Here is a 15,291-nt window from a genome sequence, read left to right as displayed (position 1 = left end):
GGGGACGGAACTGAGGTGGGGTCAGGGGAGGGCCCAGCCCCTCGGGCGGATATGTGTGTCACCCACCCTCTCCTCACTGCCACTGGCTGTGACAGCCAGGGGTTGGGCTCAGGAGGGTCTCACACACTGACTTGCCCCCCACGCCCGGCCCGTGAAGCACTCACCTCTTTTTTTTTTGGAAATTTAACTGTGTCTCTGCGGCTTTCTTCCAAGGCCATCTGCAACCTGAGGTCATCTCCCCGCCTGAGGCGCTCTTCCTGTAGAGGACAATGGACCCTGAAGCTGGTGGTCACGGCAACAACATCGCCACGAGCCAGGCCCTCCTGGCCACAGCCGGAAACCAAAGTTGTATCGCACGTCACTTCAAAGGAGGGTCTGGGGGCGACGTGGACATCGAGCCTCTCCCACCCCAAGGTGCGCCCGGGGGGGGGCCCCCCCACCCGGATGGGGGAAGAGAAATACTTGTAAAATACTTTTTCTCAAAATGAAAATGACATCAAAATTCTTTCTAATTATAGAAGCAATACGTCTCCTTATAAAACACAAACAACCCAGAAAGGAATTAGAAAGAAGACAAATCACAGGTCATTGCACCCTGCCCCCACTGTGTGTGCTTCCAGAAAATGAGTGTGTGTTTATATTTTATGATTTCTAACAGAAATGATTCGTTATATTTAATTTATATTCATTCAAGGCACAGTCAGCATATATAAAAAGACTGAGCCGGGCTTCCCTGGTGGCGCAGTGGTTGAGAGTCCGCCTGCCGATGCAGGGGACACGGGTTTGTGTCCCAGTCTGGGAATATCCCACATGCCGCGGAGCGCCTGGGCCCGTGAGCCATGGCCGCTGAGCCTGCGAGCCTGGAGCCTGTGCTCCGCAACGGGAGAAGCCACGACAGTGAGAGGCCCGCGTACCGCAAAAACAATACAATGATTAAGCATAAGTAAACACACTCACTGCGTCTTCTTTACCATAAGACAGGAGCAAGGAACTACAACGGCCTGGCCCGTCCATCGGTCCCATTTTCCCCGTGAGCGCTCTGCACCTCCTGTCGACGGCAGGCCGCACGTCCTGAGTGGACAGAGGGGCCCTGCCGGGAGCTGGCCGCTACATGGACCTCTGGGATATTCCAGTCACCGCGGGACCCACACCTGCCTCTTCCATCCGACCCCCCACTGTCTCTCAACAGCACTGCCAAGCGAGAGGGGGTGCGGGCCTCAATGCACTCCTTCGCCTTTTTTTTTTTTTATTTTTTTTTTATTTTTTATTTTTTTGCTGTACGCGGGCCTCTCACTGTTGTGGCCTCTCCCGTTGCGGAGCACAGGCTCCGGACGCACAGGCCCAGCGGCCACGGCTCACGGGCCCAGCCGCCCCGCGGCACATGGGATCCTCCCAGACCGGGGCACGAACCCGTATCCCCTGCATCGGCAGGCGGACTCTCAACCACTGCGCCACCAGGGAGGCCCACTCCTTCGCCTTTTTTAACCAAAGGGCAGCAAGTCCGGCCTGAAAGCGGCAGCCAAGGGCCGACCCCTTTGAAGGCTGCTCCTTTCCCTTCTTCTCCATCTTTTTTGTAAAAACCTGTTTTGTTTTTTTTTTTAATTTATTGTTTATTTATTTATTCATTCATTCATTCATTTGGCCGCTCCGCATGGCATGCATGTGGGATCTACTCCCCTGACCAGGGATCAAACCCAGGCCCGCTGCACTGGGAGCGCGGAGTCCTAACCACTGGACCATCAGGGAAGACCCTCTCCTTCTCCATCTTAACGTAACATGTGCTTATAAAAGAAAAACTGCACACATGACCACGTCTGAATGTCAGACTCTCATCTCCTGGGCATTTCCTCCCAGCCTCTGTCTCGTCCTTTTCTGGGTCCAGATGCTCTCGACCCACCTTGCAGATCGTGGTCCGCACTCGGCGCTGAGGGGCTGTGGACACTTGGCTTGGAGCCCGGCCAAGCCCGCGGGAGCACTTCCGGGAAGCACCTCTGACCGATGCGTCCCCAGGACCACCTAGCGAGCCCCTCCTCCGTGTGAGTGTGCCTGGGCCCCGCCCCACGGGGGCGCGCATCCCTGCTGGCACCCACCTGCTCGGCCACCTCTCTGCTCATGGCCAGCGCCAGCTGCAGCTGCAGCTCCTCTTCCCCGCTCGTTTGCGGCCGCGCCTGCTCCAGCTCTGAGGACACCCGTGGGGAGGTGGCTGCGGGGGAGGCAAAGTCAGAGTGAAGGACCAGCACTCCCTGGCCAGCCGCCCGCTCCCATCTCACACCCACAGGGCCACCCTGGCTGGGAGACGGGGCTCTGCGAATACGCTGCGCACACAGCCAAGGAACGTCACAACTACGCCAGCCACGCAGCACTCGCCAGGACAAACGCCCTGGGTGGCCAGTTCAGGCCTCTCAGGGGTCAGAGCCTATCTCCACTGCACGGCTTCAAGGAGGGGGGCTGAGTTTTTACAACGTCGAGATCACAGTTCTTGAAAAGCTGGGTCAAAGATCATTCAAAGAAGTACAGGGCTTCCCTGGTGGCGCAGTGGTTGGGAGTCCGCCTGCCAGTGCGGGGGACGCGGGTTCGTGCCCCGGTCTGGGAGGATCCCACGTGCTGCGGAGCGGCTGGGCCCGTGGGCCGTAGCCGTTGAGCCTGCGCGTCCGGAGCCTGTGCTCCGCAATGGGAGAGGCCACAACAGTGAGAGGCCCACATACTGAAAAAAAAAGGAAAAAAAAAAAAAAAAAAAAGAAGTACAAGGCCTCTGTGGACTAAGGGCTTGCTCCTCTCAAGAACCCCCCTCGCATGTGTAAGAATCTCACCGTATCTCCCGGTCCTAAGGACGTGGAAAATGAAGACCAAACATTTCTACAGTAACCCTGAAAAATTTTGTTTTTTAAGTAAAACTGCACGTTGACTTGAAAAAAAGCCATACACAGCCATTGTTTGCTTAAGTACTTAGCTAGTTTAAACATGTGAAGCAGCACCAGCTTTGATGAAGCAATTCTGATGAAGGGATGAGATGTGAATTCCCAGCTGGTTCCCAAAGAAAGGGGTCTTCGCACAACCCCACTGTGGCCAGGCTGGGCCCCACACGTGGAAAACGCTGGGCTTACGCGCCATTACGCTTCCTGAGCCAGGGAGCCTGGGTGCCCGCAGAAACCAGACGTGAAGCTTCAGGAGCAGCAGCCCAAGAGTGCGCCACCCCTGCCTGCCGCCCCCCAGGACAGGAATTCTCAGCACGAGCCCTGCCACCCGGAGAGGTGTGGAGCCACCGCCTTGGATGCCTCTGCCCTGTCCTCCCTCTGGGCCTCTGTGCGAGCTGCTCCTTCCCAGCTCTCCAGCTCGGCTTCCCTGGCTGGTCCTCCAGGGCTGGCCTCCCGCCAGGGCTGGGTCAGCACTCCCTCTCTCCCAGCACCCCTATTCTGCAGTTTGGTGGGTCATGTCAGAAGGTGCTCCTAGGGAAGGGCCCAGGCTCGTCTTCCCACCATCACGTCCATCCGCAAAGTCTGACAAAGCAGCTGGCAAACACCCGCTGTGTGGATAAATGGACAGATGGATGGACAGGCAGATGGAGGATGCCACTGCATGGCCGAGGGGTAGTTGTTAAAGAGGCTCTGACTGTATATTCGTCTGCCCCCTTCTTCCATTACATCCCTTCCAGCAGACCCAGCCCCCAGCACTCATGCAAATGCTGCCTCTGCCTACATCTCCAACCTAAGCTTGCCTCTTAGGATCTGCCTCTCTGGGAGAAAGTGAACGGTGGGGAATGATGCCTGATACTGAGGTTTCTAGATGGCTGGGCTCTGGCTACAGTGAGTAAAACGGGAGAAGAAGCGAGATGCAGTCAGGGTCCTGGAAAAACCCACAGAAGAACAGGCGAGGCTGCAGGGGCAGTGCAGGGTGGGGGCTGTAATTGGCATCACTCTGTCCTACAATTTAGGAAAGGCACGTAAAACACACGGCAGTGAGACTTCGTCTGGAACAATCACGTGGCCTGAAGCACAGTGTGTCCACTGTGATTTACTCTCAACCAAGAGAAACATTAAAAAAAAAAAAAGCCAGCAATCAATTGCCTCATGTCTACTCTAAGGTAGTAACAGGTCAAACAGCAAAATGCTGCAGTTATCCAAAAAACACACACATATTTTTCTAAATAAAATCAAGTCAAATCCCAGCCTAGTACATCGCCCCAATTATATTTACCAAAGCATTTCTTAAGAAATAAAGCTAGATGGTAACAGAATGTCCTCAAATCTACCTTAATAATTTGATTTCTTAACAATATACCAAAACAAAAGCACATTTTTGGTTGGTTTGTTTCCAAACTTCACCTCTGCCCATCACAGGCGGCAGCTCTGGCTTCCTCATGCTCTAGAAGCAACATCACCACCCAGACTGGTGGGAACAAAGGAAGCTGGCCAGTCGTGGGGGACAGTGTGGGGGGACTCCTGTGACGCACGTGGCTCTCCCGTCCAGGTCACAGCCACTCAGGCCGCCTGTTCCCAGCCTCCTTCCTGGTAAGAGTCTCTGAGGCTGCTTCACAAAACCCTCGGCTTACAGCAAGCACGGCACATCCGACACCCTTCGTTTACTCCCAAATGGAAACCAGGAGTGAAGAAAGGAGAAGACCTCAGACCCCATCCCACACCCCAAAAAGCCCCCTGAACAGAGAGCCCCATCTTGGCAGGGAAAGCTGAACCTGGCCTAACCTGGCAGGACCGGGATGAATGGGCCGGGCTCTGCGCAGGGCCTGCCGGAGACGTGAGGTCTCCCTGTCCTCCGAGCCTCTCAGCACAGCTGCGAGGCCGGCCCAGCTTCAAATGCAAACGTGCACGTCTGCACCCCACACAGCTGACGCTGCTGGAATAACGTGTGGCCGGCACACACGGAAACAGCTCACCACATCAGTATGGAAATTAGACAAAGGGTATTCCCCTAAACGCTGTGGTTTTCATAAGAGGAGGCACGGCTCTCGGTCACGCAGTTGGAAGAATTCACAGCCAACAGTCCAGAGCGTCAGCTGAGCTGCACACGGCGGTCTCAGCTGCGAGGGAGGCGTCCGGCGGAGACGTTCCTGCCTTAGTGACAGCATCTCGTCCCCACAAAGGGCCTCTTGTGCCCGAGGACAGGGCAGTGGACACAGACGTGGTGGTGAGAGGGGTCTGAATGGGCCCTTCTGACCCCCGGAGCCTGGCCCTCACCCCACTCTGACGATCTGAGGGTCCACAACTTACAGGGACAGTGGAAGAAGCAGGGGTTCAAGGGGCTGGCCGCTCTCGGGCCTCAGGCTGCTTTCTGACCCAGCACCCTCTCGAGGGAAGACCGGCACCGTGCACACAAGCAAATCACTCCACGAGCAAGCGTGTCACCACCCTTCTCCTGCAGCTGAGACGGGCCCATGGGGAGAAGAACAAAGCCTTCACCTGCTCAGTGGGCCCCCCGTTCTCCCTGTGCAGTCTGCTACCCTGGCTGAGAAAGCTCGGGGCAGGGGAGGTTGAACAGGGAGCCTGAACAAGCCCAACAGTTCCCGCAAAATACAGGCTAAGAGGAGAACCAGAAACACCGCTGGCGTCTCCTGCAGGGCCTCCCGACCTCACCTTGCTTGCCTGCTCCAGGGACCGGCTGACCCACACCGGTCCCCAAACACGCCCCTAAAACAAAGGCGCTTCAGATGGGCAAGGTTGGGGAATTTCGAAAGAAGAAAGCAAAGCAGTCAAGGTAATAGAAAAACAGGAAATTGCTTCTTCTCACTGGCTACATTTTGCAGTGTTCCTAGAAAGCACGTAAGCGGTGTCTGCAGTCACGGACGCCGAGTGAAGGGCACAGACTCTGCAGACCCAGCTGGCCCAGAGGCGGCTCTGCACGGGGACTTCTCGTAAAGCCCTAGCATGCAGGCTGTCGCCGGGTACACGAGGCATGTCTGACAACCTGGCAAGAATGCAAGGTCGCCAGGCAGTGGGGCTCCAAGAAGACCCCATCTGGGTCCAAGCACTGCCACCACCCTAACAACCCCGTGCCCGACAGCTGACGGGGATGCCAGGGCTCCCGTCCCGTCCCCACCCTATAGCAGCAGGGGGACCGCACACGAATGGCCACCTCTCTGGGCTTCTGCTTCCACGTCTACGAAGTGTGGGGGAGGGAGGGGGGGGTCAGGAGGACCTGAGACACAGCGGCCCCCCAACTTGGGGGCCAGGCCTTGCCCAGGTCACTGCTCTCCACTCTGCCCACAGCCACCAGACGCCCCCCTCCATCTCACACAGCAGAAACCAGAAACTGGTACCCGCTCTGGCCCCGGGCCTCCATGGGCAGAGGACTGTGGCTCTGGTGGCCGGGGCCTCCACCCTCCTCTTTCTGCCGGTCTCTGAAGGAGGGGCTGGGGAGCCGGCACTGAGCCCAGGGCCAGCTTCTGACCCCCAGTGACCAGCTCCCCGGTCCAGCTAAGTTCCTTCCTCGTTACTGAACTGCAGCAAAGTGCTTACTGGGTCTTCCTCAATGTGGCGACAACCTCCTGTGTTCCACCAGCCGTTTCCTAAGTCACCGATGACCCTTGGCCACCAAGGACACTCCACGCAGAGCGGAGGCTTTTGAGCCCGTTCCCCAGGGAGACCCTCCAGGGCCCTCCCTCTCCCAGCTCACAGGCAGTAGAGGAAAGACTGCTTTTAGTCAAGCAAGGCAAATTAGGAGAAAATAAGCTCAGATCACCCCAGGTTAACACTGAAAGAGAAAAAAAACATAAATACGTCGTGGAAAAGCCAAAGAGCTGCAAGATGTGAAGAGCCTAAAGTACCACCACAGCCAGGTGACCTTCAGGACGAGAGGGGGGTGTGTGACTTCATAACGGAGGGTGGGACGTGGCTAAGTCCTGCCCGTCGCCCACCACCTGACGGCCCTGGCAAAACCCCCCAACTTTTTTCAATGCAGACTCCACATCTGATTCCAGTTCACAGAAGTATAGGGCGAGGACTGAGGCAGCAGGTGGACAAACCCAGACCCCGGGCCACTCTGTGAGACGGCCAGCCAGGCATCTCAGCACATCAGGGTCGTGAGCACAGTAAGACTGCAGGGACAGGACTCCGAGCAACCGTGCTGCTGGTGGTCTCCGTGTAGACAGTCGGCTGTAAGTCGCTGTCAGGACAGTGGGCAGACAGGCACGCGGGCTGGGGTGAGATGGGCCCGACAGCTGCTGTGTACTCTGCCAGGTAGGATGACAGCCTGTCCTCACCGCCACGTTGATGGGGGAAGGGGAGATGCCAGAGCCTGTTTTAAATCCTTCAGCGTAAAAGGAAGTGAGGGCTGCCCTCTTTTCCTGCCCCCACTCCTCTCCCCAGAGGAAACAGCTGTTGACATTTTCTTGCGATTCCACCCGGAAAACATAAATACGTGCTCTTTCCTGGCACTCACCCACGGGCCATCCACTCGCTGCTGTGCGTGGGCCCCACCCAGGCTGGTGTTTCAGCCCCTGGGGAGGGGCGTCTGTGAGCATGGGCCCAGATCCAGGCCCTGCTGCTGCTCATCCCTCCACACCTGGGCTTCCTCGCCTGCAGGACAGAGACAGGGTCCCCGCCACCTCGGGCTGTCATGAGGATCAGACCAGTTCCTGTGGGAGCGCCTGGCACGTGACAGGTGTACCACACCTGGCGCCTCGCTGGACCCTTAGTCCAGGCGGGGCCCTGCCCCCCAACCCCCGAAGGCCAGGGCTGAGGCCCGGAAGTGAGGTGGCTCGCCAAGGTGCCCCAGCCACGAGGGACGAAGGCTGACCTAAGGCCTTGCTCTGCATCATCAGTCCCTCCCACAGAGGAGGGAACGGGGGCCCAGAGAGGTCACAGGGCCACTCACAGCAGGAGGAGAACTCAGAGCCAGTCTCAGAGCCCATGCCACGCCCTCCCAGAGCCCTGAGGTGCTCTGTGCACTAGGTCCTTGACACTCGCATGCGCCACGCCTGGCGCTTCTCCAGGCCTGAGGCCAGTCCCTGCTCTCCCGGAGCCTGTGTCCCAGTGAGGGGGGACAAGACACACACACACAGGGGAGGTGGGCCGGGGTGGGGAGAGCCTGCCCTGTGCTCAGGTCTGACAGACACTGCAGAGGGGCCTGGGTGGCAGCAAGGACATCAGGCAGAGAGCAGGTGGGGGCTTTGCCTGGGTGCAGGGGGAGAGGCTGGCATAGGCAGAGCAGCCAGAGGGCCATGACGGAAGGGCCCTGGCGGTGCCGGGGGCTCTTGGAGGGCCTTCAGGAGGGTGCAAGCCGAGCAGCGATGCCACCTGACCAGTCCAGGGAGGATGGTGGGAGCTTGGGCCAGGATGGCAGCTGTGAAGGAGCTGAGAAGCAGCTGGTTTCTGGATGGGTTTAACTGAGATTCTATTACACCTGGCAATGTTCCTGGACCATCCAGCCCGAGGTCACAAGAGAACATCTGGGGCCTGGCCTGGCCTGGATGATGCTGACCCTCAGCAGCCCAACCTCACCCTCCCACCACAAGTGGCCTGTGCTGCTGCCCAAGTGGAGACTCAGCCCTCAGAGAGCCTTCCCCTGACCGGGGGCTGGGGCACAGCTGGGCCCCAGGGCTGTGAAGTCCTGACCCCCGGGTTCGGAATGAGAGTTTATTTGGAAACAGGGCTGTTGCAGATTCATTTGTTAACGGTTAAGCTGAGGTCACACTGGAGCCCGTGGGCCCCGACATCCAACGTGACAGGTGTCCTCACAAGCAGAGAAGAGACGCAGGAGTGGACACAAGGGGAAGGCAGCAGTGTAGGCCACGGGACACCAAGGAGGGCCACCACCAGCAGAAGCAGGGAAGCCGCAAGGCAGGACGCTCCCCTGCGGGTTTCAGACGGAACACCCCTGTGGACACCCTGATTTGGGGTTTCCGGCCCCCAAAGCTGACAGGACCCACCTCTGGCACTGAAGCCCCGGTGGGCGGCTCCCAGGTCAGGGCCTCTCCCAGTGTCAAGTCTCAGGCCCCGCCTCCCTGCACACAGGCCTCCACTCCCCAGGGTGGCTCACCAGCCCCTCCCCCACACCTGGCACCTGCTCCGCTGGCCGCAGAGGGCCCTAGAGTCCTCCAGTTCCTTCCTGCCTTCAGACCACACTCCCACTCCCGCCCCCCTGCCCCGCCCTCAGGGAGGAAAGAGAGCCTGGGCCTCCCAGTGTGCGCGCGTGGGCCCCAGCTCGCCCACCCCAGCAGGATGCTCTGTGGGCAGGGGTTCTTCTTGGACACCTAGAGCAAGGCAGGTGCTCTGCGGCCCCCGAGGCCCGCGTCCGCAGCCCGCAGAATGGGAACCTATGCCTTCTACACCCCAGACCCGCCTGTGGCCAGGAACCTCCCCACCCTGGCTTGTTTCAGGCACAGAGCAGGAGCTCAGGCCCCTGTGTGTTCATTTTCTAGTTTAGTTTCCAGCGAGCACAAAGCTGTGACTCCCAAGAGCACAGCTCACACACGCGTCACCACCACCCTGAGACACGGCTGCTGCCACCGCAGCCCACGGACGCGGAAGCCAAAGCCCAGGGAGGAAGGAGCCAGCGCGGGAGACAGTGGGTACGGACGGGGCGGGCAGAGCAGAGACAAAAGGCTGCCCTGTCATCTGCTGGCAGGACTTAAGGCCCATCCTCTGCCTGAGAGAAAAGAGGGAGTCTGTGCTGCTCTCTCTGGGCTGCAGGTGAAACCCTCTCCATTACGAGATCACCAGCTGGCGAGGTGGGGAAGGGAGGGCTTGTCCAAAACAGGAAGGGATTGTTTCTCCTCACCCTTTTCCCGGGGGTCCCCATGGTTTCTGGTGCTTTGACTACACCCATGGGAAAGTCGACCTTCAGGGGGAGCACTGAGGCGGGGGCCGCACCCACAACTCCCCAGGCAGGCACTCGGGAGGGAGGAGAGGGCTTCGAACACCGGAACTTCAACAAAGACGGAATTTCTCTCTTAATTCAATCGTAAACTTAGGTTAAATGCCTACATCAGTTTCTTAGGGTAATACTTACAGACAGGAAACTCACTTTTAAAATGAGTGTTTTGATGGAAATTTCCATCTATTAAACTAGAAATGATCTTTCAAAAAATTTCAGCACCCATTTTGGGCTCAGGGACCATCAACTGAGCACAGTCAGCCCCCGGCTGGCGGCACTGCACCTGGGCCTGGTCCGCTGGGGAAGCATTTGCCAATTTCAAGAGACAGAATGATGTTCATACATTTTTCCCACTACTCTCACTTCTGGGAATTCTACATTTAAGACAATGAAGAATCCTCAGAAAAGCAGGCTTTCTGCCCAAAGATGCTTACCACGTGGTTATTTACACTGTGAGAACCTGGAAACAACTGTGACTGGGGTGGGAATGGTGAGCGACTCCTGTGAGGGGCGGCTCCCTCAGGCACGGCAGTGTGTGCAGCGCCCACATTAGCACAGGGGACACATAGGAACCCAGAGAGAGCACTGCCTCGTCCCCACCGTATGGACGTCTAACCTACCCAAACTTTAACCTTTGAAGCCAAGTGTAGCTGTGTAGCAACACGGAAAATGCACGCAGGAATTGAGGCGAAAAAAATCAGTGACTGTAGTATTTGTCCTGGGAATCTGGTGGTAAGGAGTCAGCTAAGGGGTGACCTCTGGGCCACTGCACCCCGTCCCACCGCACGCAGGGTTAGAACAGCCTCGGACCTGCCTGCCTGGCCCCCTCGGAGCACTACACGTCGCACCGTGAAGGTGTCCGCCTCTCCCGAACTGGAAGCCCACGGAGCGCCAGGCCTCAGCTGCCGACCGTGAGCCCTCACTGCCCAGCGCCGGCCCCGGCACCCTCGGGCTTATGAAGTGAGCGAATGAATGCACTCACCTTCTGAGAAATGCGCTTTGAAAAGGTCACGTGGTTAGGAACAACACACGTGTAATACTTTTCTACTGTCTGCACGATATGAAGCATGAGATTCCTTCTGTTCTCGTGGAACACACTTCAGACCCGTGATCCAGATCTGTCCATACAGCTGCCTCCGGGGATGTGGGTCTTGATCTGGCCTTCGCTTCCTCTTCAGAGTAAGAACCCACTGGCTTTGCCCACAGACAGACGGCCGTGACAAAGCTGAACCACCACCCATTCCCACAGGCCAGGCAGTTGGGGGGTGACGACATCATGATACAGAAAGCAGGGATGCAAAGTTGCATTTACAACACGTCTGCAACCCTAGAAAAGAAAATGCTTAGAAAACATGTCCACTAGGACATATACCCACATGGGAACAACAGCTGCCTGTGTGACAAGATTACAGAGTGTGTCTTCTTTTTGCATTTTCTACACCACTGGGAATGGACAGGCATTATCTTTATAATGAAAGATCTAGCAGAGTTCTTATTTGCCGCCCAAGCCGCGCTTACCAGTTAGACCTGGAGAAGTGGGCCACGGGGGCACTGGCCCGATGGGCCGGTCACCACACCGCCAGCTGGACCACGTTCCCCACCAGCAGGCCACAGGAGGAGGCTCATCCTGCTGCAACACCCATTTTGAGCTGCTGAAAGCTGGCGAGTCACCTGCTGACCGTGAATCTCTGAAACAGCGTGGCCGCCGGTGGTCAGCGGAAGCGACGGGAGGAAGGGCCCGCGCTGACCAGGCCCAGAGCCTCCTGGGAGCTTCAGCGCCACGCTGCCCGCATCCGCCCGGAGGCTCCGACCTGCCGGATGGCGCTGGGGCTCTGGGACGCCTTGGGAGATTTAAAAGCTCCCGGGCAGTCAGCAGGAGCCAGTGGCTTAGGCAACAGAGAAAGGGCAGCTGGCAAAATCGGGAACCGCATTTTACTACCAGACAAAATCTAACAGCTAGGAATCACACTGTTCTAAACTCAAAGTCTCAAGATACGGTACAACATTTCCACATTTCTGGAAAAGCCCACAAAGTGTATCTGCAAAAGGCTAAAAGAAGCAGACACCAATGGAGATGAGCACGTCACATCAAAACACCACCAAGAGAAAGAGAATTCAGGTCGATTTAGCATTCGTTCGTTCACTGCTTACTGAGCACCTCGTGGGTCAGGCACTCGGCCCTGAGCACAGGCTCCTGCTCTGTCAGTGCAAGGGGACAGAAGATAAAAGAGAAACGTACTCTGAAGACAAACACAGAATACGCGATATACAGAGATTATCCATAAATTATGGGGTCTACTTTCCAACACAAAGAAAAATTATTCTTAGACCTTCCCTCTTATTTTTATTTATACTATAATTTCAAATGCCCCCTTCCTTCAAGCTGGCCATTGGAATCTGGCCACCAAGCAGCCATGAATCAGACATGGCCCTGCTGTGTAACTCTTACTGAGCGTGACTCAACCCCCCCTTTGCTTTTTTCACATCCACTACTGACAGTCTATAAAACGACACTTTGTGTACCTACACTTTTACGAAGGATGCTTTAAAGACAAAGGGACAGATGTAGCTATTGCAGCCACACCTTCCGTCTTCCCTGGCACACGGCAACATCAATAGCCTACCTGACAACACCCATCAGCAGCTCTGACAACTGTTTCAACCTCACCCTCTCTGACAATCACAGGGCCCTGTGGAGTAACCAGCGTTACACGAGGTGGATCACACAACCGTAAACTTGTCAGGGCTCTGGGTTCAGATCCTGGCCTCACTGCTACGACCGAGTAGATCTGGGGGAGCGAGTACATCTGTGTCCTTGCCAATGACCCCCGCCACGCCGCCTCCTACAGGAAGTGAACGGGGACCGTCAGCCTCCGGCTGTTGCAGGCACTGCAGCCCCGAGCAGCCCAGCCACGCGGAGGCCTCACCACGGCACATTCAGACCCCACTGGGGGCCCAAGCCCAAGAGGCAAGAACGAACACCTTTGACATTTGCCACCTGGACAGACGTGTCACTAAAAGTGTCACCTCCGAGGGTCTGCTGGCAATACCAACCAGCCTCCTCTTGATTTGATTTCCCACCTGAAGACATGACAGCTGGTGCCGGCCTCTGCCGGACACTCGCTGCCACCGAAGATCAGGGCTCCCGCGACGTGCAGAACACACCGGCTCCGGCGAGACGGGCTCCCGAGTGAGTCCGTCTCCGGCCAACTTCCTCGCCCAACCCCTTTGGGAGCAATCAGCCGACATGGGGCCCAAAGCCGGGTGGAAGGCCCCGGAGGTCTGGGCACACTCCCCGCCAGCTGGCTGGCCCTGCCTTCCCGATACCGGGGACCACTGGCTGGCAGCCACCACCTCTCAGCCCTGGGCGCACCCACCCCGTTCCTTTAAAGTGTGCCCAGGCCTCCTCAGCCCCATCAGGTCCAGCACCGTCATCTCCCACCTGGGGAAAGGCAGGGGTCTCCCACCAGCCTCCCTGGGCCCGCCTGGCCCCCCACACAGCCAGAGGGTCCTCGTGAACCTTCCCACCCATCAGCAGGGTCCAATCCCTCCCCTGCTCCCAGCTAACTGAGTAAAAGCCAAAGGGCTTCCAATGACCCGGAGGCCCTCCACCCATCTACCAACGTGTGGCCGCTCCCCGTCCCTCAGGCCCAGCCTTGCCCACTGCTCCAGCCCTACACCCTCCACCTGCCTGGGACGCCCTTCCAGACCTTGCACAGCCCAGCCCTCCTCCTTCAGTCCAGGCTTGTTCTGGGCCTTCCCAGCACTCGGACCACCCCCCGCCAACTCCTCACACGCTGGGCTGTGTTGGGTTTGGGGTTTGCAGAGCATTCATGGTGCAGCGTGCAGTATAACGCCGACCATTTACCGTCTCTCTCCCCGTTAGTGGGATGGGGGCACACGACAGAGGCACATGGTGGGAGCTCAAAATGCCCTTTGCTGAGGGAACGAGGGACTGTGGGTGCCCAAGGCCGGCAGCAGCATGGTTAACCCAGCAGGGGGAGCTGTCTGTGCGTCCAGGGCTCTGCGCTGGACCCTACAGGGACCCCTGGGACGGAAGGGCGCTCTCCGCGAGCCAGGATCAGGGTGTCATTTCTAAGAGGGGGGTGGGTAAGCACGGGGGAGGCTAAGAGCAAGGAAAGCAATCTGAAAGCGGGCACTGAACTGCAGCCACGGGCTGCAGAGGAAGGAAAGAACTCTACAGCTGTGTGCGGGAGACCGGAAGGAGTGAGGAGGCCCGGAGAGGATCCGACGGGCACAGCTCATGACAGGAAGCCCTCCTCAAACACGATCACGGTGGGCAGAGCAGCAGCTGGGGCCAAGAGTCGGCGCCACACCCACCAGGCCTCCCCTGCGGGGCCTGGGGTCCAACTTGGGCCCCTCACGAAAGTCTGCCCTGAATCACAGCCCACATTTCACGAGACCAGTTTCCGACAGCCAGGTCAGTGGGACTCTCCATGCTGGATTCCAAGCCAGTGTATTCAAAGCAGAGCCACCGTGGGCCCACGTCAAGCCCCCATTTATGCGTGGCAGTCAGGTGAGGGCTCAGCAAGGGGTCATGGGACAGCCCAGCAGCCCCGCAATGGGGAGGGTGTGAGATACGGGGAGGACAGCACTCAAAAGGGTGACAGAACGAAGCACGGGTTTGCCTAAAACTCATTCAGGGTTTGAGAAACTGTCTAAAAACAAACTCGCTCACCCATTTTACCCTTAATTTCTCCAGAGCTGAAGGAAAAGAGAACTCCGTGTGGGCTGCGGGCCGAGCAACTTGCCGACGTGCGTGTGCGAGGGCGCCGAGCGGGGGGACCCACGGGCCCAGGCGTGGGGAGGCCCGGGCCTGGGCTTCACGTGCAAGCATCCCAGGAGAGCTGGGGGCCAGGGGGAGACAAACAGACCCCCCCCCCAGTTACTCAACGGGTAGGCCCTGGGGGCACTGGGAACCTGCGGGCGCATCAGCGGGCCTTCCGGGGAGCCTCTGAAACACGCCTGCCCATCTCCCGACAGCGCAAAGCTGGTCCTCCCTGCAGAGTCCAGTACAGAGCGTGAGGGGAGCACAGGCGCGAAGGAAACATCCAGAGCTCAACAAGGCGATCACATGGGCACCTGGGGGCCGGGGTGGGGGGCGATGTGTGTGAGGCACGATGAGCGGGAACCGTTTCCAGGTCGTCGGGAAGCGGCACGGAAGCGCCTCGCTGGCGCTCCTTCCGGTAAGAGCAGAAGAGAAGGGAAGACTTTCTTCTCTGAGGCGGGGCCCCTGGGGACTGAAGGCAGATCAGACTGAGAGCATTTCCTTGTGGGAAACACTGAGAACTGTTTTCAGTTTAACCTGCACCAGCTGGAGACTGGCCAGGATACACCATTAATCAATCCAAAGAGAAGCCTCATTTTCGGTACCCATTGAGTTAGGGACCTTCAAACACCACGACCTAGAATCGCAGCATAGCTGACTCTGTTCCCCATGGT

The 15,291-nt window shown here is 57.9% G+C and overlaps 1 protein-coding gene across 5 annotated transcripts in view; it reads right to left on the bottom strand.

Moving 5' to 3' along the window:
• EPN2 (epsin 2) overlaps positions 1-15,291 on the bottom strand; it is a 68,027-nt gene that overhangs the window by 17,720 nt on the left and 35,016 nt on the right. For all 5 annotated transcript variants that reach the window (XM_082605277.1, XM_082605274.1, XM_082605273.1 and 2 more), the window contains 2 exons: positions 2,091-2,203; positions 165-257 (listed from right to left, as the gene is read on the bottom strand). In XM_082605277.1, the coding sequence (XP_082461403.1) occupies positions 165-257; positions 2,091-2,203 (206 nt within the window). The remainder of the gene's footprint in view (positions 1-164; positions 258-2,090; positions 2,204-15,291) is intronic.

This window comes from Mesoplodon mirus (genome assembly GCF_964341445.2).
Source record: "Mesoplodon mirus genome assembly, chromosome: 18".
In the NCBI taxonomy this organism is placed as follows: domain Eukaryota; kingdom Metazoa; phylum Chordata; class Mammalia; order Artiodactyla; family Ziphiidae; genus Mesoplodon; species Mesoplodon mirus.
This window is presented reverse-complemented; position numbering and strand designations above follow the sequence as displayed.